The 26,056-nt window shown below is 36.1% G+C and overlaps 1 protein-coding gene and 2 long non-coding RNA genes across 3 annotated transcripts; 2 read left to right on the top strand and 1 right to left on the bottom strand.

Moving 5' to 3' along the window:
• The first annotated feature begins 1,087 nt into the window (after positions 1–1,087).
• On the top strand, positions 1,088–1,747 carry LOC147388332 (uncharacterized). The gene is made up of 2 exons (XR_015171143.1): positions 1,088–1,272; positions 1,393–1,747. It is a non-coding gene; the product is annotated as an uncharacterized LOC147388332 (long non-coding RNA).
• A 139-nt stretch (positions 1,748–1,886) lies between these two features.
• On the bottom strand, positions 1,887–4,362 carry LOC147388331 (uncharacterized). The gene is made up of 2 exons (XR_015171102.1): positions 3,488–4,362; positions 1,887–3,381 (listed from the first exon to the last, which is right to left on the bottom strand). It is a non-coding gene; the product is annotated as an uncharacterized LOC147388331 (long non-coding RNA).
• Positions 4,363–12,813: 8,451 nt separating this feature from the next.
• LOC147388330 (organic cation/carnitine transporter 3-like) lies at positions 12,814–14,504 on the top strand. Its single transcript, XM_086421423.1, has one exon. It carries the CDS (start codon positions 12,876–12,878, stop codon positions 14,430–14,432), a length of 1,557 nt encoding a protein of 518 aa, XP_086277549.1. The 5' UTR covers positions 12,814–12,875; the 3' UTR covers positions 14,433–14,504.
• The last annotated feature ends 11,552 nt before the right edge of the window (positions 14,505–26,056 follow it).

Here is a 26,056-nt window from a genome sequence, read left to right as displayed (position 1 = left end):
TAATAAGATGCATTTTTGATGTACAATAATATCTTCTCATGAAGATTGAGATAATATAAGACTATATTAGATTAGGTTAAGATTATATTTGATTACGTAAAGATTGGAATTAGAAGAACACTAATAGAAATAGAATCGTGATAATCTAACTACTCCACGTGGCAAACTCAATTGACTACCTTGACGTGACAAGTTCAGGAATCGTAGATCTGCGCTCCTTAAGATACACATCTGCACTTTCCCATTAAAAAAGTGTATCTCGAGGGAACCGTGTATCCCGAGGAGCTCAAATCTATGATTCTCGAACTTGTCACGTCAGGTAGTTGATTGAGTGTGCCATGTGGTATAGTCAGATTATCACGACTCATAGAAATAATAAATCATGTGTAGAGATAATATTCATCCCCAACAAATCAAGCTAGTCCCACTCTTTCACTATGTGAAAATTGAAAAATTCGATGGGCAAGGCCCACGAATTTTAGAAACTAGATTTCGACAATCCAGGGCCATTGAAAATGTTATGTTCTTTAGATTCAATGGTTTAGAGTTGTTGAATTTCTCTCATCCTCCATTAATTTGACAATTTTGTCAAAAAAAATAAAATAAAATTTGACAACGAAAATTTTGACGCCTTGATCTGAAGAATTTTATGAAATTTAATGGTCTTGGACCGTTTAATATAGACAAAAGACAAAAAGAGGTGTAGAGTGTAAAATCGATAACTCATCAAGACTTTACACGCATCTCGTTGAGAACATGAATTGGAAAGTAGAGGAGATTTCGAAGAGCAAGTGGTACATAAGATGGGCAAATAGTCCAGCTTTGCCTTTTAGAAGAGCAGGGCATGGATTGAAGTCTACCCTGACTAGAAGTGGATCGAAATCTATCCTGACTAGTAGGACAGACCAAATCTAACTTTCCGTACAATCCTTTACCATACTCTCCAAGATTCAAAATTCTAAGAAGAATCACATGATTCCTGGAATATGCTAAGAAGGTTTCATTTACTAAGTAAGATCCTCATGATTGTGGGATCTTACAAGATCAAATCCTTAATAAAGGGGAAATCTTGATTTTGAGGGTGGGATATATAATAGAGGTAAGATCAAGGAAGAAAAGATCTTTTGAGGGGATCTCTGGAGATTAAGAGAGAAAGAGGAGGAACATCTTTTCAAAAATTCTAACTGGATCATTAGAGAATTATTGGCAAGTAACACACCGATGCTACCAGGATCGAGGAGCATCTTTTGACCAACAACAAAGTAGATCAAGGTAAACCCAAATCAACTTCTAAAAATTGACACTGTCCATGAGAAACTAGAAAATTGATTTCAGTCAAAATAATGGTGAGACCTATTCAATCTACTAAAGCCAATGCTACTCCACCTGCAGCCTCTACCATGGAGTCCATTTTGATGAATCAGATAAATGAGATGAAGAAACAACAGAAGATGGATGAGTTAGCTGAACAAAACCAAAGGTTAAACCAACGCATGAAGATGCAACAGAGAGAAAGGCAAGACCCACCACCCCCAAAAGAGGACGAACGAGATTGAAACACATAAGGCAGTTTTGGGTCGAGGACTCATAGAGGAAATGCCAAACTTCTATTGCCCAGAGTAGAAGATCAACACTTAAAAGCTTTTTATTATAATTCATTGAGTTAAAAGATGGTCTTTAACTAGAGAAAGTGAGAACAATATATTGCCCAGAGTAGAAGATCAATGCTTAAAACTTTTGTTTTTAAGGGTTTATAGTTCTGTGAGTTAAAGACTAAAGTTAACTCTTTAACCAAAGAAATGTGTCATCCCAGGAGAACACTAGAGATGACATCTGGAAGAGAAGAGTACACTTAAGCAAAATACAAAAAATAAGGAGATCAAGAGTGGAAAAATGAAACTTTTTTCATTCGTAAGGAAAGAACTTACATTGGTAGATTACAAAAAGAAAGAAGAAAATTACATGTTATAAAGAAAAAACTAAGGAACATAAATCGTTGATTAGGAGGCAGGCGGATCATCCTGTTTAGTCTGCTGAGGAGCTTTACTCTGTTACTCCAGAAGCTTAAACCGAGCAAGGGGAGAGAAGAGAGGCTGCAGATGTTGGATCAGCTTGATCAATCTCCTCCAGATTAAGAGGAGGAGGAAATCACCCAAATCGGCCCTAACATTTTGGACAATTTTCAAGGGCTGGAATCACAAACCTCTCGTCTAACTCCTCTTCTTCCTCCATCCCATATTGGAAACAACTAGCTTTGAAACAATTATTGTATGCCTTGTTAGCGGACTCCTCTATGGTTTGTGCATACTGAGCCTTCAATTGGCTGAGTAGCTTCTTCGTTGCTACCTCATCTTCTTTAGCCTGCTTGGTCCTAGCCTCCTAAATGGCAAGCTCAAATTGAGAAGCAATAGCATAACTAGAGGCTACGTGTACGTGCTATTCAAAATCAGCCTTGAGAGAATTCAATTCTAGGTCCTTCTCCTCGAGCCCCTGTCAAATCATCAAGCTTAGTATCTCTTCTCTGGACACGCTCTTTGAAACCTTCGTGCTGCCAGCTCCAACTTCAGGTGCTTAGCAACCAGAGCATCGTTGGCCTTAGTGTATTCTATCAGATTGACTTCCACCTCTGTGATAGTCTTTTTGGAAGTAAGAGCATAGGAGAGGTGTTTTGAAGTTAGCAACTTCCCCAAGTTCCCCTTCATCTATTGTATCACTTCCCTGGGGGGTAGGCTCTTTCCTCTTGTGTAGTTTCCGCCACCTAGGCTTTTGTGGCTCTCCAGAGGGGGTGATCTCTAGAACCTTGTCATCATGGGTCTGCTCAGCCTAAGTAGATGTTTGCATAGGCAGGGCAGCCCCATTGTTGCTTAACTTATTCAAAGGGACTTCAGGGGAAACATCCCCAGGAACTTGTCCATATTAAGGGTTTTGGACACAGTTCTTCTTGCTTTCACTCTCGGCCAGGGAGAGCGGTTTGGGACAAGGGGGGGGGGGGGGGGGGGGGGGGGGGGGGGGGGGGGGGGGAATGTTTCGAGAAGGGTCAAGAAGTGGAAAGGACAAATTCTAATAGGTCGACGTTCATGATGTTGAGCTGGAAAGGATCTATAATAGAATGTGAACTGGGGAAAGGAGAAGCAGGTTGTCTAACCTGATCAATTGGAAATGGGAAGAATTACTGGAGTAAAGGCAAATTGTAGGAGAATGGCTCTCTGCAACTTGCTCTGTAGGGTGAGCTGAATGTGGTTGGATGAGGAAAGGTGATTGTGTTAAAAGAGGAACGGGAACAAAAGATGGCAGAGTAGGCTAATCAGCCTTGACCATAAACTACTCCTTGCTAGCCTTATTCTTCTTTTTCTTCACAAGTTGTTTTTGTTCCCTCCTCGCCTTGACAACATAAAAAGCATAAGAATATGAAGGTCAGGGAAGGAAAACAAAGTAAGTACCAAGAAGAAACCAAACAATAAAAATTCAAGCATAGAATACTACTTACCTGAAACGTTTGGGGCACTCTAAACCCTTCACGAAGAGCACCTGGAGCAAACTCCCAATCCCCATAAACGATTAAGGGGTCTTTGTGCCATTCCTTATCAATGCTAGGAAGGGAAGGCACTAGGGATAGTGCCACAATTTTGGCCAACAAGGAATAATGACCAGGTCGGTAGAAGTTGAATTTCAGGTTATACCTAGGGAAGAAGTCATTGGGGGTTACCCCCAACTCCACTCAGTCAACTAGGTGGAAAACTTGCATTACATCTAGCCAAGGAACTTGATTTATTTTGCTAAAGACCTCTCAAAAAAGGGGAAAGGAAAAAACTCAGGCCAACCTTAATCTGATTAGTATACACCATTATTTTCCCCTGGTGACGCTCATTAGGATCATTAGGATCAGTACTAACCCTAAGAGACACTAATGAAGGGATTAAGTAGTTTTTGCGAAGTTTGGCAAGGTTAATGGCCATTGGGATCTAAAGTTCGAAATAAGAAAAGAAAAAAAAGGAAGAAGTTACCTTTGAACAAGGAGTGAAAAGGCTCAAAGCTTGGATGGCTCAGAAAGTTCAGAGGCAAATAGAAAAAAATTCAAAAATAGAGAAATAGGCAATAGAAAGAGAGAAGTTTCAAAATGACGACCTATTTATAGCCTAGATGTGGGAGAGCATATACACCCCTTAGTGAAAAGCCATCTTACCTAATCGTTGCAACCCTATGGTTTATTATGACACTAAGTGGGACTTGTGTATGACCAGCAAAAAAGAACACACCATCTTAGTAGTCCGTAACTTGAACTACATTCCATTTAATGGGATAAGGTGTTAGAGGCAAACAAAATGATTCGAGTTAAAAATTACAAGCTATTAATGACACTCATTTGGGAGAAGGACCGTTTCTCGAGATGAGGAACGAGCTTCGCATCTTCTCGAGAGGGAGTAATTATAGAGGGTAAAATTGGTAACTCACCAAGACTTTACACATGTCTTGTTGAGAACATGAATTGGAAAGTTGAAGATATTTCTAAGAACAAGTAGTACATAGGGTAAGCCAATAGTCTAACTCTTCTTGTCAGAAGAGCAGGGCATGGATCGAAGTCTACCCTGACTAGGAGGGCAACATGGATCGAAATTTACCTTGACTGGCAAGGTAGATCGAATTTAAGTTTTTGTACAATCGTTTATCTCGCTCACCAAGATCCAAAATTCTAGAAAGAATCCCATGATTCTTGGAATATGTTAAGGAAGCTTCCATATACTAAGTAAGATCCCCATGATCATGGGATCTTACAAGATCAAATCCCAAATAAAATGGAAACCGTAATCTTAAGGGTGGGATATATAATAGAGGTAGGATCGAAGGAGATGAGATCTTTTGAGGGGATCTCTGGAAATTAAAGAGAAAAAGGAGCAACATATTTTCGAGAATTCTAATTGGATCGTCAAAGAATTATTGGCAGGTACCACATCGGTGCTACCAAGATCGAGGAGTATCTTTGGAGCAACAGCAGAGTAGATCGAGGTAAGCCCAAATTAGCTTCTACAAGAGGTACAATTTTAATAAATGGATTATGACACTTCTAAGACCAACTTGCCACAATATAGGAGGAACGTCACAATGCAAATCTCCTCAAAGCCCCTAACGCCCAAACCTTCATCTATGGGTCAGCAATTTTAACATGATCCGAGAACATGACTCCAAAATGACATGAAGTTAACCAATGCATTTGGGTTGAGCCTATATGTTTATGGGTCATAATTGTGTTGACCATCTAACCTGTTTATTAAATGGGTTATGTCTAGGTTAGGGACATCAACCTGCTTAATTCATTTTGATACATCTAATATATTTGTAAAATAATTAACAATTAAGCTTTTAGTTTACGAAACCATATCTCTAAAAGATTACTATGATGGCCAAAAATCCTAAATCCTTATTTTATTGATTGTGATTTTCTCAGGCTATACGAGCATCTCATCCTTTTTATCTCCATAACTTGAAAAGAAGAAAAACACAACCCCACAGGTGGTAGTTACTTCTCTGTCTCCATTTCTCTCTTATAACTTTTTTACTTGTAAAGATGGTAGGTGCACATCAAGATCCTTGGCAACCTTTTTTGGGGATACACATGCCTTCTCTCCCTTGTGTTGGTTCTAGTTTTACAATAATTATGTATTTGAACTTAAATCCACAACATATTATTGGTGGTGGAAATGAAACCTATTTTTTTTTTCCATTTAAAATTATACAATTCTAGTGATTGGTGTAGACACCCCAATTTGAACGGGCCCTCACTCGAAGGGCTCAAAAACAATAATTTTTCAATAAAGTTGGCCAACGGGCCTCGAAGGCCCGAATCATCGAAATATGACATTTTTGTCAAAATCAAAGCCTCTAACACCTCTCAATGGGTTAGTAGATCCATCAAAAGGATTCGGCATGCTCCCATCTACCCCGCTCTATTCTAAATACCGACTTTCCGACAAAAAGGCAACGGGCCTCTAAGGCTCAAAACGCTAAAAATGACATTTTGGATTGAACCGAGGTCCCTAAAACCACCCAATGGTTTAAGGGACCCACAAGAAGGGTTGTGACCCATTCCACATGTGTTCAACATCACCGCTCCATGCTTACATCTAAAAAATCGATAAAATCCTTCAAACAAGCCCAAAAAGCCCGATTCGCCAACACGCGGCATTTTGATCAAATCAATGATTTCAAAAATTTCAAAAAAATCAAAAAAATAAAAATGTGAGACTTGGGATACCTACCTCTCATCTACCTCCCGTCGCTCCACCTCGAGATCCGCAAACACCCTAAGCCCCTTCGAGGCCACACCACCCCCATCACCATTTCTAAACACTCAATCTTACCCACATCACCTTCTCCAAAATCACCTCAACCCATACCCTACCCTAACCTACCCATCCTCATTCTCTAACATCATCAACCACCCACACCTCAACCCATACCCTAATCCATCACCATTCTCTAACATCAATAACCACCCACATCACAACCTATATCTACACCCATTATTTTCTTTAAAACACTCCCACAAAATCACCTCAACCCATACCCCCTCATCATCAACCAACTAACCAACACCCTTATCTTTATTCAAACAACCACCATCAACCAATCAACCAATCTCATATTTCTCATCCTCTCATCACATATGCCACATGGCATCATCCCCTCTCTCCTCCCAAAAATCAATTTAACAACATCTTACACAACCCATTTTCCTAAATCTACACACCTCACCTCATCAACCAACCTAACACTTCTTCTCTAAACAACTCTCTTACACCGCACTCCTCCCATCAACCATCACTCATCTCATCCCACCAAACACTCAACCCAAATGGATTTGGGTAAGATCCAACCCATTTGGATTTAAACCTCACCCATTTTAACTCATTACACATATGCCCTCCATTACACTTTAAATTTCACACCTTTAACTTCAAATACCCATGCCATTCCTTATTCTCTCAACTCTTCACCCCATTATACCCCCAAACCTCCTCCAAACATCTATAAATACCTCCCCTCTCATCCCAAAAATGGTTACTAAGTCTCACTAGAAAAAAAATCTAATCCTTACTCATCTCTCTTCTACTCTCTACTCTCACAATAACTCTCTCACATTCCACTAAGGATTCAAGAAGACATAGAAGTTATAAAAGAAAAAGAAGAAGAAAAGAAGATCAAGAGTACAAGGTGGATTTGAAGTACAACCCCCCCTTCTCTCTCTACCCTCTCCTTCTCCCTTTTCTAAATATCCCCTTCTTCTCTTTTATTTTTATTTTAAATGAGTGGCCCTTAAGGCTTAGATCTACAAGAATCATCTCTATCAATGAGATGATCCTATGATCGAGCCAAAAACAAATCCCATCTAGGGTACAAATGCAACCACGTGGCACCTTTTTTATTTATTTTAAATCAAAATGACCGAGTTACGTAGAGGTTACCGTCACTTGACGGGGAGAAAAGGGTGCTTAACACCTTCCCTTTTCTCCAACCGAACCACTTACCCGAATCTCAAAATTTGATTAGTTCCCTATCCGTTGCGAGTCACTAACGCCAAAAATGATAATTTTCCAAAAAATGTGCCTCGGGTGACCATTCACACCCATTTACAATTTGAATGGTGGCGACTCCAAATCATCGTAGATGTGGCCGTCGTAATAACGAAAACCATGTGTCTACAATTGTTACACAAATGGGAAGGGGCAGAGTTAGTAAGGAGCTAGTGGGGTAATTGCCCTTACGTCGAGGTTACCGTCACTTGACGGGGAGAAAAAAGGTGTGCTTAACACCTTCCATTTTCTCCAACAGAAACCCTTACCCGAATCTCAAAATTTGATTAGTTCCCTATCCGTTGCGAGTCACTAACGCCAAAAATGACAATTTTCCAAAAAATGTGCATCGGGTGACTATTCACACCCATTTACAATTTGAATGGTGACGACTCCAAATCATCGTAGATGTGGTCGTCGTAATAACGAAAACCACGTGTCTACAATTGGTTACACAAATGGGAAGGGGCAGAGTTAGTAAGGAGCTAGTGGGGTAATTGCCCCCACAAAAGTTTGAGACACCACTATGTTTTCAACTAATTACATACTCCATTTGACCCCACTCCCTCATCTCTCTCCCCATTTGCCCCCCACACACTCACCTCCATCCCATCCCCCCCCCCCCCACCCCCCCGACCCTTCAATTTTTTTTTGATGACATTGCCTCTTGATCGGGCCTTCTCATATACTAATTGGAAATGATCTAAATATCATTTTCTTCAACTTCTAACTAAAAACCTCCGAATTTCTCCCTAAAACCATTTATATTCAAGTTCTTCAGGTTAATTACCTATTTAATAAATGTGCCACTTTCAGGTTTAAGATTTGAGAGAAGCTATTGGCACCTCAACTTTTACTAAATTACACGCTAATTAAAAAATAAAGAAAAAGGAGTGAATGGATGGTATGTTCTAGTTTTTAATTAATTGAGGTGTAATAAGTAAAAGTTGGGCTGCCAATAGCATCTCTAAGTTTTTGACACTATTATAGGGGAGAGAATGGGAGGGATGTCACATGACAATTCTCCTCAAAACATGTTCAAGAAGTCATCATTTGGGAAGAGACATTAGGAGATCGATTGTAATATTTAAAATTTAAAATTTTGAAAAACATGACACCTGACAGAACATACTTCTCCCTATCAATAATGTGAGTGATTCTGTCGCAGGGCCACACCATTGAAGGTCCAAATTTTACTAGGTCCTTGAGATTAGGAGATAAAATCTAAAGGACCAATGAAGTAGTCAGCAAAATCACTCCATGCCCGTCCATTTTCAAAGCCTTCAGTCTAGTTAGAAATAATAATAATTATTATTTTAAGCCTTTAGATGAGTATATCTAGCTGACAAGGCAAGATCAAACTTCAGACCTAGTCATGAAAACTAAATGATGCAATTTGGATTAAGCTTTTTTTGTTGTGGTAAAGCTAAATGATGATATATTAGTAGTGTAACCAACGAGCGGGCCAGTTCAAACATGATTTCAAACTAATCTCATCGAAAATGGTTATAATCATTGTTGAAAAATCTAAGTATGAGAAGAAGATGAGAAAATGATAATTTGGATACTCAAGAAATATTATAAGGGGAGGAGATAAGGTTGAGGATTATTTAGATATGAAAAATTAACTAAATGGACTATAAAAATACCCCTTAAAAATTAGGAATTATTTAGAAAGAAATCCTTCTCATAGGATCTATTAATTTAAGAGAGTTGCTATTGGCACCCCCAACTTTGATTTATTACACCCCAATTAAAAATAAAGAAAATGAATAAGTAAAAATTAGGAGTGCCAATAGAAACTCTCTCCCTCTTTTTCTTTATTTTGTTCTATATTTCTAATTTTTGCATTAGGATTTTATACGACCCTAATCATAATTGTAAACAACTATTGAAGTTGAGATTATAATTTAAACCAAACCTTTGTAATTAATGTTTGAAGGGTGTGTTTTAATCTTTAATTGGGCTGAGATAAATAATTTAAGAGATGGGGTGTAATAAGAAAAAGTTGGGATGCTAATATCAGCTCTCTCTAGAAAATGGGTTATGTCTCTCTAGAAAATGGGTTATGGCACTTTTCCAACCTCGACACAATGGTAGGGATGTCACGCGATTCACAGATCTCTTTCAAAGCCTCCTAATTCTAAACATGCCATGTAACACACCACAAGTGTCTTCAAAGCCTCCAAACTTTCAGCCATGTGAGTATCTGTAGGATTTCAAGCATTAACCTTTTTGGGATGAGACATGATGAGATAAACTGTACCACTCAAATGACATTAGCCAAACATGACACTTGTAAGAACTTACATCTCCCGAACAATAGTTTGAGTGAATCCCGAAAATAAGATACAACATGGATGGAAATAAACCAAATCAAATTTTATAAAAAAAAAATGTCAAAGAAAAATGGAATGGTCCTTGCAGGGAGTGGGTATTCTGTAGCACATTTTAATTTCTTGTAGTTTGGTGGTGTTTTTAAACTGTCGAGAGAATGTCAAGTTGATGAGACACTAAAATCATTGTATTTAAATTTGGGAGTTCAATGACCATCCATTTTAAAAAAACCTTTGATCTAATTAAAAATAATTCTTCTTTTTAATATGATCTCGGCCATAAAACCTAAGGTTAAAGTGCTCTTTTTTTTTTCTTAATGGTGATTGTGGGAGTGGGAGAAGTGCCGAGAGTGGGTGAGTACTATTATTTTTTTTATGATTGAGTGATATCCGTCCATTTTGATAAATATCTGAGATGCCCCTTCATTATTCAATTAATGACAAATATCTTACTAACAAAAAATTAGCTAAACACCCTCATCTTCAACCTATAGCATAAATAATCTTGATTTTGCTCTTTAAAACCGTTAAAGACGATGAGCCTAACGCATCCCTGAAAATTGATTGGCAAGGAGAGGGTTGCCCTCGTTTTATACATTGCACTTCTCGAGAGTACCCAAGCATTGTGGGACTATGTTGACAGTCCCCCTCAGCGCTAGGGTTGAAGATGTTCACTCGGTTCTCCCCCTCTACATAGAACTGGAGATACCAACCTGACCCATCCTTGAGGTACACTTGTTCTAATACCATGTTAAAATCGATGGGCCTAACTCATCCCTAAAAATCGGCTAGCAAGGAAAGGGTTGCCCCCACTTTATACATTGCACATCCCGAGAGTATCCAGGCAATGTGGGACTATGCTAATAGTCCCCCTCAATGCAAGGGCTAGAGATGTACACTCGGTTCTCCCCCTCTACATAGGGCTGGAGATAACCCGACCCATCCCTAAGATACACCCGCCCTAATACCATGTTAAAGTTGATGGACCTAACTCATCCCTTAAAAACAGCTTACAAGGCGAGGGTTGCCCCCACTTTATACATTGCACATCTCGATGGTACCTAGGCGATGTGGGACAATGCTAACAAAAATAAAACCTAATAATTTGTCTTAAAAGCAATCAAATGGACACGACTAGTCTAAAAGTTTGGACTTTCAACCTAGTCATAAAAACTAAATGATGTTTTTGGGATAAGGCATTGTTGTTGTTGTTGTCGTTGTAACGTTAAATGATTTAATTAGTAAAGCTTCAAAAACAAAACCTATGATCAGACCACATATTCGTCGAAGAATGGTGGACCCTAATTCAATTTGGTCAGACCAATAGATGTTTATTAATAAAAATAAAAAATATGCATACCTATTCCTATTTATCTTTATTTGTATTCATTAAAAGATAATACTCACAAAAATCCTGGATTCTTTTTTCTAATTGATTCTATTACAAAATATGGTCGAACCACCAGTTTGGTATGATTTTTTAAAATAATGGTTGTTAGTGTAACAAACTAGCAGCCCATTTTAGACATGGTTTCAAGAGTGTGTTGAGGATTCCGTCAAGTCTTAATTTGACTTAGTTGAATTTTTTAAGGTCAAGAAATCTTCTTAATTACTTGATTCTGCTAAAAAGTATTTGTTTGGATCTACGTCCTTTTGGGTCCTATGACACCTCCCAACGATTTATGATATTTTTTTATTGGGTTTTCTTGTAAAAGAAGTTAAGTCAACAACATGAAGATACTAATTAAGAGTTACATTTGATTTGAGAAACCTCTATTATAGAAGGATTATAATTCTTTAATGGGTTGAATTCTAGTCTTACAGGATCTAGACCATCTACTCTTATCTGTATATGTATGTATCAACTCCCTTATAAGGTACATATGTTCTTTAGAAAATGGAGAGTATTCTCAAGAACACAAAAAAAAAAAAGCACATTAAAGATATTCTCTAAAAATCAAAATAGAGAAAAGAAATTCATTAAGAATCCAAATTGCATCACTAAAGCTATTACCTATCCAAAGAAAGAAGATCAAGGAGCAGAAGGACAATGACATCGATTTCAGAAATTTAACGATTCGTTCTAATTAGTTGAAGGTGTTGTGGTCAAGGTACCATGAAATACAACTAATTGTTTATAATAAAAAAATTATAAATTAACAGCTCACAAGCACTATGATACAAAATTTTATCAGAAAACACTCACATATTCTATAAAAATTATTGATGACTTGATTGTCGAAATGCAATCACAAGATCATCAATGATATTAAAATATCATCGATGATGTTAATCTAATCGTCAGATACCATAAAATAAAGAGTAAGTCATATTCAAGGTTAACCAATCCAACTTCTTCAGCGCAAGGAAATCAAGTGGACTTAGAACCAAGATTTGAAGTTTGTACCCACAGTTGGTATTATATAAAGTTACAATTGAACGTGACATTTATAATTAATAAACTAAACAATAAGATGAGAATCTTTGCCATTGATAAAGTTACAACCGAATGGGACAACTAAACACTAAAGATAAGAATCTTTGCCATGTAATTTCCAAGTCATGATACAATGGATCTGGATCTAGTGTTTTGTACAAAATGAATCAACAAAAAACCATGAAATCTCAACCGTCGAAATACTAAATTCAACTATTGAGATAAAACACGCATCCTCTAGTTGATATCAACCGTCTAGATTTCGTATTTCTCGATGAATAGATGATTCAATGAATCCCAACCCATCATCAAATAATAGAGATGGCCACATTTTTTTTGAGTGTGAACTCTCTTACTAGAAGACAAGATGTCTTGACTGTATATACTTAATGTGGGTCCCATATTTGGTCAATGGGCCCCACCAAATTCCTCCCCTCACTTCACATAAAACCCTAACTCTCTCACAGTCTCATTCCCCATTTAACGAAGGAAGGAAGGAAGGAAGGAAGAAAGGAAGAACCACACACACCCCAAATGGCCGATTCATCATCCCTTCTCTCCAGATCCGACTCGGTTGAGTCCAAACCTCCTAAGCTCGAGACGCATATCAGATCCCTAGATGACACGATCGAACGGTGTATCGGTGATTTTGGGTGGGCCCAATTCTTACAAGCCGTCATTGTATCTTTTGCATGGGTCTTCGATGCACAACAGACTTTCATCAGTGTGTTCACTGACTCGGAACCCAAATGGCATTGTACTCAACCAGGAAATGAGTCATGTAACTCGGCACCAAACCAGTGTAGTCTACCCAAGACTGCATGGGCTTGGGATGATCCAGCAAGAATCTCTATAATTTCAAACTGGGATCTAGCATGTTCTGAACCTATCATCTTAGGCTTACCCACTTCATCATTCTTCATTGGTTGTCTCGTGGGTGGACTCGTTCTAGCAACCCTAGCTGACTCGTCACTCGGTCGTAAGAATATGCTTGTTATTTCATGTCTGATTATGTCTTTAACAAGTGTTTTAACAGTTTTCTCTCCCAACATATGGGTCTACTCTGCCTTGAGATTCGTAACAGGTTTCGGACGAGCGACGATTGGCACGTGCTCGCTTGTCCTATCGACTGAACTCGTGGGGAAACGATGGCGTGGCGAAGTGGGTATTGTTGGATTCGTATGTTTCACTATTGGGTTCTTATCTTTACCAGCCATAGCTTACATCAATAGAGGTTCATCATGGAGAATAATATATCTCTGGACTGCCATTCCAGGAATATTTTACTGTGTATTAGTTCATTTTGTAGTGCATGAGTCACCTAGATGGCTTTTTGTTAGAGGAAGAAAAGAAGAAGCAATCAACACGTTAAGGTGCATCGGTAGTAACTTAAGCTCTAGCTTCTTTGGTGATGTATCGATTGAACAAGAAACGTGGAACGTCGATCTATACTCGTCAATCAAGATCTTATGGGAGAAAAAATGGGCTTTTCGAAGATTATCTATGGTTATGATCATGGGTTTTGGAATTGGAATGGTGTACTATGGTATGCCATTGGGTTTAGGTAACTTGGAATTTTCAAATCTTTATTTGAGTGTCACACTTAATGCTTTAACAGAGTTACCAGCATCTTTGATCATTTTCTTCATTATAGGAAGATTGAATAGGAGAAGTGGTTTGCTTGTGTTTACTATTATGAGTGGTGTGTGTAGTATAGCATGTGTGGTGATTGAAAATGGACGGCAGGGATTGCAAATTGGGTTCGAAATGTTGTCATTTTTCGGTGCGACCTCAGCATTTGGTGTGTTGTTGATATACACCTTAGAATTGTTTCCCACGTGTGTGAGGAACTCGGCACTTTCAATGGTAAGGCAAGCACTCGTGTTTGGTGGTGTGTTTAGTCCTATGTTGGTGGCTGCGGGTAGGAAGAATGGTTTGTTTTTGTCTTATGGGGTGTTTGGGGTGGTGATCGGGTGCTTTGGGTTGTTTGTGGTTTGTTTGCCTGAGACACGTGGAGGGACCTATTGTGACACTATAGGTGAACAAGAGTACAAGGAGATCAAATCATCCGACGGTGATGATGGTGTGTGAAGATAACTATGTGTTTGTGTTGTTGTACTTAATTAATTAAGAAAAATATTGCATTTCCCTCTTTTGTCATAACTGCCTAAATTGTCACATGTTTTTTTTTTTTTTTGATAAATAGCTATTCATAAATAAAATAGAACTAGGTCAGTCGAGGTGATCAACCTAACAAGACCTTACAAAAAAAAAAAAAAACGCTACAATAAATCCCATCCCAATTATAAATAAAATCCTCGAAAAAAATCCCTTAAATTCTTTATAGACTTTAGACCAACAAAAAATAAGACCCATAATAGATATAATCATATCTATGCAATCTTTCTATTTTCCCTCAAAGATACTCCTATTTCTCTCAAGCCACACCCTCCAACAAATTGCGAATTGTGTAATACTCCACAATAGCCTCTCTGTGCCACCTAACGAATACCCAATTGATGACTAACAAGTGAAGAGATCCCTTATTATTTTAGGCAAACAAGTTAATACTCCATACAACTTTAAAAAATGAGCCCAATGATGAATAAAATAAAATAATTGGGGCCCCCATCGACATTCTCCATATCTTTTTCGAGTCTTTTGAAATCTTAATACACTTACGACAATATTTCGAGTCTAGAAACCATCTGTTTAGGTTCAAATAAAACATTATTCGATTTGAAACCATTTATTTAGATTCAAATCAAACATTATTCAATTTGATTCCATTATCCATTGAGTCAATTCAATGAATTATGAACAGGAATTTAAAACTAGTTCGAGACCAAGACAATTTAGACAAGTCATTTTGGTCTCAAAGACAATTGAGTGAGAAAGTTAATGCCAATTGTTGGTAACATTGGTTTGTTCGAGATTCGAGATGATAATAACTTTGTCTCACATTTTCAAGAAGGAAAATGTTGATGTGACATTAAAATTGACATAGTTTCACACATTGTTGACGTGGATGTGTATTGAATCATAGATGTTTTTCATTGAGATTGGAGGGAAAAGCATTTATAGTTGTGCACACCTCCACGTCAACAATGTGTGAAACAATGTCAATTTTAATATCACTCCAGCACGATTCTTTCAAAAAACCACATTAGTTTTGATTAGGGTGACACTATTTGCAGACACCAAATATACTCTATGTACCCACCTAACCTTAAAATGTAAAAAAATTAAAATTCACGTTTTTAGTCTTTTAAAATTCTTTATGCACACACCCTAACATATCGAACAAAAAACTCAGTCCTTCTTCTTCCCCCGCCCCCCCTCTTTCTCTCTCTCTCTCTCTCTCTCTCTCTCTCTCTCTCTCTTTCTCCTCTCTTTCTTCATATTTATTTCTTTTTTGAGTTTTTTGAGGTTGAATCAATGAAGATTAGGTTTTAGGATCGTACTTTCAAGTTCTCTTATTTCTTTAATTTTTTTTTTCTTTTGTATTTAATCATTAAGGAAGATGGAAAAATCACTATCAAAACCTTTAAAATGATTATTTTGAATCGAAGATTTTTGATTGATTTTGTTCAGTAGGTTTAGATTGAACTTATTTTAACAAATTTAGTAGGTTATCTAGAATTAATATTACTAAATAGATTCGGTAGGTACCCAATGAATGTTACAAAATCGTTTCGATAATAGGTACCTACCGAACAGAACTTTCTCATGTGAATGAGTGAAACTCGATTGGAGTATTATAGTAAGAAAATAAGTAAAATCAAAGCTTAAAATCCTCATTGAAACCTTAAGAAGAAAAAGAAATGAGAGATAGAGAGATAGAGAGAGAGAGAGAGAGAGAGAGAGAGAGAGAGAGAGATAGAGGAAAATAAATGGGTTCGATTTGCTATGGGGTGTGTGCAAAGAGAATGACGTTCACTTAAGTGTGAGTTGAGAAATGTTTGTTTTTAGGTAGGTGTGTGTGTAAGCGGGTACGTAGAGTATATTTGGTGTGTGCAAATAGCAGCACCCTTTTCAATATACATGTATTTATATTTAAAATAATAACTTTTTTTTACAATCAATATAATAAAATGAGTCACGATAATCTGACTACCGATGCAGCAAATTCGGGAACCGTAGATCTGGACTCCTTGGGTTACATGGTTCCCTCGAGATACACTTTTTTTTATGGGAAAGTGCAGCCATGTATCTTGAGGAATGCAAATCTACGATTCTCTAACTTGCACATCAGAGTAGTCGATTGAATTGTCATGTGGGGTTGTTGGATTATCGCGACTCTAATAAAATACAACGAAGGGTCTAACTCCAACTACAGTTGCGAGTATAAACATCTCACTCCAACTATAGCGGAGTGGGGTTCACACTACCCCCACTTTATTATCTTTCATCTTCCCTTTCTTCAATTTTATTGTCTTTCCTCAAATTTATTATTTTTCTTTTTTTACTTCATTTTTCAATAATATCCTTCTAACTTTACTATCTTTCCTCTTTTACCTATTTTTTTTATTTATTATAAATACCTTTCTATTTTTACTTTCCTTCCCCTTTTACCTCTTTAACCCCAAGTGGCGTGCTACACTGACTTCTTTGGACACTACGCTGACATGACAATGCACAGATAACCATAGATTTCTTTTCTCAAGATACAAGTTAAAAATCAATGTTTCTTTATACGCAACGGCCACGTCAAGACAGTGTCCTACGAAGTCAATCAAGCATTTTCCTAATAGGATGCCCATGCCGTAGTCACCGGCAAACTCTAATATATTATATATATCATCACATCCTAAATAAATATATAAATATCAAAGCACACACATAAATTAACATTTAATTAAATGGTAAGGAACCATAAGAATACAAGGAGATAAAAGTATCTTATCAACACAACTTTATGTTTTTGTTGTTCAGCTCAATAAAGTAAATATTCGTTTTGTATTAATATTCGTTTTGTATTATTTGCTGTAGTTGATGAATTTTTGTTATTTTGCTCAATCAAGTATACCATTTTTTTTAGCATTATTTGCTTGTTTTAGATAAGGTAAGGTCTCCTTATTTTACGGGAAAGAACAAAAAATTAAAGCTTGCAAGGTTTTGAAATTAACTTAACATACATATATATATATATATATATATATCGGATCAGGATCCATGTACACATATATATCTACAACGTGTTTTGTCCTATGTGGGTTAAAATTTTCAGATTGAGCTAATTTTTGGTGAGGATGATCTCTATGACGAGAAGATCATTCTCATCAAAAATCAGATAATAACCTCGTCAAAATTGGTTTACAAAACATGGATGATCCACAATTCTTCAACTCATAAATATGGGGTTAGAAATTTTAGAATTAGCTTATTTTTGTGAAGATGATCTTCTCATCATAGAGATCATCCTCACAAAAATCAGTTCAATCCGAAACTTTTAGCTCACATAAGACAAAACATGTTGTAGATATATAAGTAGATATATGTGTACACAGATCCTGGCCCATATATATATAGGGTCCCATTCAGCAACAAACATTTTGGCAAAACATTTTTCAAAACATGGGTTAGAGATTTGGAATGGGCTGATTTTTGGTGAGGATGATTTCTACGGTGAGGAGATCATCCTCACCAAAAATCAGCCAATTCCAAAACTTCTAGCCCATGTTTACAGGTTGAAAAAACGTGGACCGTCCGTTTTTTGTAAACCATTTTTGATTGGGTTAGAAGTTTTGGAATGGGCTGATTTTTGGTGATGATGATTTCTACGGTGAGGAGATCATCCTAACCAAAAATCAGCCCATTCCAAAACCTCTAACCCATGTTTTGAAAAATGTTTTGCCAAAATGTTTGTTGCTGAACATTTCCCATATATATATATATATATATATATGGGGGAAATGTTTTAACACCCTAAGCTTTACCCTACACTTTAACAAACGTGTTTTGTCCTACATGGGTTAGAAGTTTTGGAATGGACTGAGTTTTGGTGAGGATGATTTCTATGATTAGAAGATCATCCTCACTAGAAATCAGCCCATTCCGAAATTTTTAGTCCCATGTTTACAAGTTGAAAAATCGTGGACCGTCCATTTTTTGTAAATCATTTTTGATGGGGTTAGAAGTTTTGGAATGAGCGGATTTTTAGTGAGGATGATCTCCTCAGCAAAGAGATCATCATCACCAAAAATCAGCCCATTCCAAAACTTCTAACCCCATCAAAAATAGTTTACAAAAAATGGTCGGTCCAAAATTTTTCAACTTGTAAACATGGGACTAGAAATTTTGGAATTAACTGATTTTTGGTGAGGATGATCTCCATCCTCACCAAAAATCAGCCCATTCCAAAATTTCTAACTCATGTAGGACAAAAATGGTTGGCTAAAATGTTGGCCAAAATGTTTGGTGCCGAAAGGTTAGCACTTTCTTTCAAAACTGAACTGTGAGTCGAATGATCAACTTGAGTCAACTGGATCATTTACAAGAGAGAGTTATGGGAAGTGGGTCTGATCTCTGATTTATTTTATTTTATTTTATTTACTTTGTTTTTTTGTCAACACCTCTTTGGATCAAGAGAGACAAGACAGTCAAACAGTGATACTTGTCAGCAAAATAAAATAGTAGTTCATGCATGATACATTGTATATATTCATATATGTATAAAAAACTTCATTTTTCCAAGGATGAAAAATAGGGTGAATTACCATTTCGTGAGTTGAAAATAAATTATTTACGATTCTAGCTAACTGTTTATTTTAATTATCAAAGCGTGAATGATCATGTTTTCATTAAAATAAAAAAAAATTAAAACGATAATGAATTCAACGATTTTAAAGTGCTTATTTCGCAGGTTTAAAGTGACTAAATGGAAATAGTCACTTTAAACCTGCGAAATAGTCATTTTAAAAATCTCTGAATACATTATCATTCACGTTTTGATAATTAAAATGAACAGTGAGCCAAAATTATAAATTCGTCAAAAGTTGATCAGTTTTTTTATAAATATCCCTAAAAAATAAATATTTTTTTATATCTTCCTTTATCTATTGGGGGTTGAGGACTCCTTCAAACTCTGATTCTTATTTTTAATATAGAAATCTCTAATCAAAGATTCTAAATTGATTTATAGATTTTTTGAGTGACTCAAATGGATAGACATTCGAGTTGAGTTGAGTAGACTTGATAAGCTTAATTTAAAGCATGCTTTCCTGCTGACAAAGGACAAGGCCATAAAAATCTAGAAAAGATCAATTAAGTGGGAAATTAAAAGTTAAAGTTATTTGTCAATTAGCTATGAGAGCAATAAGGAAATGAGTTCTCTTTCTATGGTGGAGATATTAAAGATTAGCTTTGTCCAATGAATATTGGACACTGGAAATGAGAAGTCATGTCGTGGTCTCTCAAGCTCCACGAACAATGGAAAGGAAAATGCTGAAATGACATCCATCATTGCTCATGTGGATATTTGTATGGAGTCATAGATGCTTTTCATCAAGATACAAGTGGAAAACATCTATGATTCAGTGGGACGAAGCCAGGATTTTTTTGTCAGTGGGGGTTAAATTTGAGCTCGATGACTTTATAATTGCATGAAAGCCCTACATAATCATTTAGATATATTTTTAAAATATAATGATTCCTACCTTTTAGACGAGTTTGATTATATACCATAAATAACTTATTATTGGGAGTTTCTACTCAAATTTAAGACCCTTCGCTAAAATTGTAGGGCAAAATTGAAGATAACATTCATGATTGGGGTGTTTCACATTTTAGATTTAACATATTTAATGCACAATCAAATTAGTCTGTAGATATTCTTATGTGAGATACTGGTGCTGAGTTTGAACTTATTTTAAGTTAGATTATTTTTCATAGTCTTAGTTTTGTTTGCTTCCACTTTAGTTTAGATAAAAAGAAATGTTCTTGCCCTTCCCTAAAAAATGCAATATCGAAATGATAGAAAACTTTTTCCAAGACAATGTAAAATAATATAATTGATTAAAGTATCTATCAATTGGCTGTCCTTTCAGTTCTCAAATTCAATGTGAAGCACCTTCATTGAATTAGTGATATGTTAGATTTGATCCATTCAAAATATTTAGTTTTGTTATAGATTTTAAATCGAGATTACCCACTTTTTAATATAAATAGAAAGATCAACTGATGTTTCGCTCCCTGAACATTTTAAAGTCATTACCCTTCATACATAGGTAGAAATTATACTCCTTGTTTTGATTATATATAAAATGAAGACTGTAGATACGTGGGCTTCGAAGTCTTTTGAGAGGTTTTGAGTTCATGTATATGAGTTTAGCTTGTAGTGACTCACCATTCAATCAAAGTGTGATTGGACATCATAAAAATTGTTTTGTGAAATTTTATTTTCTAGCTTGTAGTGACTCACATATTCAAAAGATGAAAGGAAATGGTCTACTTATAGATCTATGATAAGGAGGTTCGATTGAGGGACAAGGAAGATATTAGAAACCTTGTCCCACCTATTCTAAGATGGTTACCAATATATGACCATAAGTGTGATTTTAAAATATTAACTTGATTTTGAAAAACAAAGGAAATTATGAAGAACATTAAGAAATCAAACTACTATAGTTTGGTTTTATAAAACTAAGAATTTGGATCGATGGGCAAGTCAAAATAAAAAAATGTGCTTGTTGGAATTGTTTATGAGCCTAAGATTTTGGTAAGAATTCACATGGATTTTACCATTTTGAATCCAAAACTCTTTTGGGAAGCAATGTATTCCCTTGGGAACATCTTTTATTGATTTAACTTTTAGGAGGAGTCCATGAGTTGGACACCACCATGGAAAGACTATAAATCTTATGTATGAGATGTGTCCTCTTTGTGACTATTTTTGTTAGTTTAGGAAGTTAGATGTAGAGCTAGGAAGACCCCTACCTTTGACCCATAGTTATTTTAGAGAAAGAGAAAAGTGACGTGTGTGCATATATCATATTACAAGCACCACATTTTAATACTCTTATCATATAAAGAGACTAGTCCACTTGAAATAATCTCAGCCATTCAATGATACTTAAAAGGAAGTCGGTTCCTTTTCATCCAACTTGCAGGGCCTTGTTGGCTTTTAAGAACTATCCATCCTAAAAAATGATTCATGGTCGTGATTAGGGGCAGAGCCAAGATTTTTTTGTGGTGGGGACAAACTATGGTTAGTTGTATAATTGAAGAACTTGAAGATGAAATGTGAATGGCTTAAGGGAGAAATTCAGAGGTTTTTTTTTTGTTAGAAGTTGAAGAAAATGATATTTAGGTCATTTCCAATTAGTAAATGAGATGGTCCAGTCAAAAGCATTGTCACCCGCCCCTGATCTAGTTTATTGACATGTATCATATTACAAGCACCACATTTTAATACTCTTATCATATAAAGTGACTAGTCCACTTGAAATAATCTCAGTCACTCAATGATACTTAAAAGGAAGTCGGCTCCTTTTCATCCAACTTGCAGGGCCTTGTTGGCTTTTAAGAACCATCCATCCTAAAAAATGATTCATGGTCGTGATTAGGGGCGAAGCCAAGATTTTTTTGTGGTGAGGACTAACTATGGTTAGTTGTATAATTGAAGAACTTGAAGATGAAAGATGAATGATTTTAAGGAGAAATTCAAAGGTTTTTTTTTTGTTAAAAGTTGAAGAAAATGATATTTAGGTCATTTCCAATTAGTATATGAGATAGTGCAATCAGAAACAATGTAATCAGCCCCTCATCTAGTTTATTGACATGTATCATATTACAAGCACCAAATTCTAATACGCCTATCATATAAAGTGACTAGTCCACTTGATATAATCTCAGTCATTCAACTATACTTAAAAGGAAGTCGGCTCCTTTTCATCCAACTTGCTGGGCCTTGTTGACTTTTAAGAACTATCTATCCTAAAAATTGATTCATGGTCGTGATTAGGGGCGGAGCCAAGATTTTTTTGTAGTGGAGACAAACTATGGTTAGTTGTATAATTGAAGAACTTGAAGGTGAAAAATGAATGGTTTTAAGGAGAAATTCAGAGGTTTTTTTTGTTAGAAGTTGAAGAAAATGATATTTAGGTCATTTCCAATTAGTATATGAGATGGCCCAGTCAAAAGCAATGTCATCAAATAAAAATTGAAAGAGGGTGGAGGTGGGGCAAAAATTAGAGGGAGGTGAGGGTGTGAGAGCAAATGAGGAGAGAGGTGAGGGAGTGGGGACAAATGGGACATGTAATTAGTTGAAAATATAGGGGTGTTTCAAAGTACTGTGGGGCAATTGCCCCCACAAACTCCTTATTAACTCCATCCTGGTCATGATGGAGAAAGTTGGTTCAGCCATATGACGATTGAGACAACCGCCTAAGGCCACCAGTTGAGTGAAGGCCCCCAAAATTAAACTTCTTGACCCCCCTCTCACCTAATTGTAAGATTCGTTTAGGAAAAAAAACCTCTCTTAAATATTAAATTTTTTTTTTTTTCTAATTATAACATTATGTGACTCTCTCATAAAAAGATGACTCCAAAAATAATATTCTAAAGAGAAAGATTTTCCAATCCTTACTAAGAAATATTTCAAATCTTACAATGTGTCATTGACCTCAAATGGACTACCCAATTGGCAACCTAACACCACATGCCACTAGATTTCAAGGAAAACTTAGATAAAAGAAATAAAAAAATTTGATCTTGATTAAAGGTTGTGAAAATGAATTTCTAGTAAACTCTTCCCAAAAACCAAAATTTAGTGATGAAAAATAATCTCTTTTTTTTTTTTTCTTTTTCTCTTTTGGGTTTGTTTATTTTTAAAATTTTTTCCTTCGCATACTGGCATGGGATCATGTTTTCTGAAGAGGTCAACTACCCTTAGTAAGATTTCAAATCTTACTAACTCCCACTTTATATATTTAGGTCATTTCCAATTAGTATATGAGATGGCCCAGTAAAAGCAATGTCACCCGCCCCTGATCTAGTTTATTGACATGTATCATATTACAAACACCAAATTCTAATACGCTTATCATATAAAGTGACTAGTCCGCTTGATATAATCTCAGTCATTCAATGAAACCTAAAAGGAAGTCGGCTCCTTTTCATCCAACTTGCAGGGCCTTGTTGGCTTTTAAGAACTATCCATCCTAAAAACTGATTCATGGTCGTGATTAGAGGCGAAGCCAAGATTTTTTTGTGGTGAGGACTAACTATGGTTAGTTGTATAATTGAAGAACTTGAAGATGAAAGATGAATGGTTTTAAGGAGAAATTCAAAGGTTTTTTTTTGTTAGAAGTTGAAGAAAATGATATATAGGTCATTTCCAATTAGTATATGAGATAGTGCAATCAGAAACAATGTCATCAGCCCCTCATCTAGTTTATTGACATGTATCATATTACAAGCACCAAATTCTAATACTTTTATCATATAAAGTGACTAGTCCACTTGATATTATCTCAGTCATTCAACTATACTTAAAAGGAAGTCGGCTCCTTTTCATCCAACTTGCAGGGCGTTGTTGGCTTTTAAGAACTATCTATCCTAAAAACTGATTCATGGTCGTGATTAGGAGCGGAGCCAAGATTTTTTTGTAGTGGAGACAAACTATGGTTAGTTGTATAATTGAAGAACTTGAAGGTGAAAGATGAATGGTTTTAGGGAGAAACTCATAGTTTTTTTTTGTTAAAAGTTGAAGAAAATGATATTTAGGTCATTTCCAATTAGTATATGAGATGGCCTAGTCAAAGAAATGTAATCAACAAAAAAATTGAAAGAGGGTGGGGGTGGGGCAAAAATTGGAGACTAGTCCACTTGATATAATCTCAGTCATTCAATGACACTTAAAAGGAAGTCGTCTCCTTTTCATCCAACTTGCAGGGTCTTGTTGGCTTTTACGAACTATCTATCCTAAAAAATGATTCATGGTCGTGATCAGGGGCGGAGCCAAGATTTTTTTGTAGTGGAGACAAACTATGATTTGTTGTATAATTGAAGAACTCGAAGGTGAAAGATAAATGGTTTTAGGGAGAAATTCAGAGGTTTTTTTTGGTTAGAAGTTGAAGAAAATGATATTTAGGTCATTTCCAATTAGTATATGAGATGGCCCAGTCAAAAGCAATGTCATCAACAAAAAAAGTGAAAGAGGGGAGGGGTGGGGCAAAAATTGGAGGGAGGTAAGGGTGTGGGAGCAAATGAGGAGAGAGGTGAGGGAGTGGGGACAAATGGGACATGTAATTAGTTGAAAATATAGGGGTGTTTCAAATTACTGTAGTGCAATTGCCCCCACCAACTCCTTATTAACTCCGTCCTGGTCATGATGGAGAAAGCCGGTTCAGCCATATGACGATTGAGACAACCGCCTAAGACCACCAGTTGAGCGAAGGCCCCCAAAATTAAACTTCTTGACCCCCCCTCTCACCTAATTATAAGATTCGTTTAGGGAAAAAAACCTCTCTTAAATGTTTTAAATTTTTTTTTTTTCTAATTATGACATTATGTGACTCTCTCATAAAAAGATGACTCCAAAAATAATATTTTAAAGATAAAGATTTTCCAATTCTTACTAAGAAATATTTCAAATCTTACAAAGAGTAATTGACCTCACATGGACTACCCAATTGGCAATCTAACACCACATGCCACTAGATTTCAGGGAAAAGTTAGATAAAAGAAATAAAAAAAATTTGATCTTGATTAAATGTTGTGAAAATGGATTTCTAGTAAACTCTTGCCAAACTCCAAAATTTAATGATGAAAAATAATCTCTCTTTTTTTTTTTTTTTTTTTTTTTCTTTTTCTCTTTTGAGGTTGCTTATTTTTAAAATTTTGTCCTTTGAATACCGGCATGGGATCATGTTTTTTGATGAGGTCAACTACCCTTAGTAAGATTTCAAATCTTACTAACTCCCACTTAGTATATTTAGGTCATTTCCAATTAGTATATGAGATGGCCCAGTCAAAAGCAATGTCACCCGCCCCTGATCTAGTTTATTGACATGTATCATATTACAAGGACCACATTCTAATACTCTCATCATATTAATTGACTAGTCCATTTGAAATAATCTCAGTCACTCTATGATACTTTAAAGGAAGCCGGCTCCTTTTCATCCAACTTGCAAAGCCTTGTTGGCTTTTAAGAACTATCCATCCTAAAAAATGATTCATGGTCGTGATTAGGGGCGAAGCCAACATTTTTTTGTGGTGGGGACAAACTATGGTTAGTTGTATAATTGAAGAACTTGAAGATGAAAGATGAATGGTTTTACGGACAAATTCAAAGGTTTTTTTTTTTTGTTAGAAGTTGAAGAAAATGATATTTAGGTCATTTCCAATTAGTATATGAGATAGCCCAATCAGAAGCAATGTCATCTGCCCCTCATCTAGTTTATTGACATGTATCATATTACAAGCACCAAATTCTAATACGCTTATCATATAAAGTGACTAGTCCACTTGATATAATCTCAGTCAATAAATGATACTTAAAAGGAAGTCGACTCCTTTTTATCCGACTTGCAGGGCCTTGTTGGCTTTTAAGAAATATCTATCCACAAAATTGATTCATGGTAGTGATTAGGGGCGGAGCCAAGATTTTTTTGTAGTGGAGACAAACTATGGTTAGTTGTATGATTGAAGAACTTGAAGGTAAAAGATGAATGGTTTTAGGCAGAAATTCAGAGATTTTTTTTTTGTTA

The sequence above is a fragment of the Akebia trifoliata genome, chromosome 13, assembly GCF_017979445.1.
Source record: "Akebia trifoliata isolate Shusen 1 chromosome 13, ASM1797944v1, whole genome shotgun sequence".
Taxonomy (NCBI): domain Eukaryota; kingdom Viridiplantae; phylum Streptophyta; class Magnoliopsida; order Ranunculales; family Lardizabalaceae; genus Akebia; species Akebia trifoliata.
The sequence above is the reverse complement of the archived record's forward strand: the minus strand, read 5'-3'. Positions and strand labels throughout refer to the sequence as shown.

Bases quoted from the DNA above. Each gene is read 5' to 3' on its own strand.
- LOC147388330 (XM_086421423.1), top strand. From the start codon at position 12,876: ATGGCCGATTCATCATCCCTTCTCTCCAGATCCGACTCGGTTGAGTCC.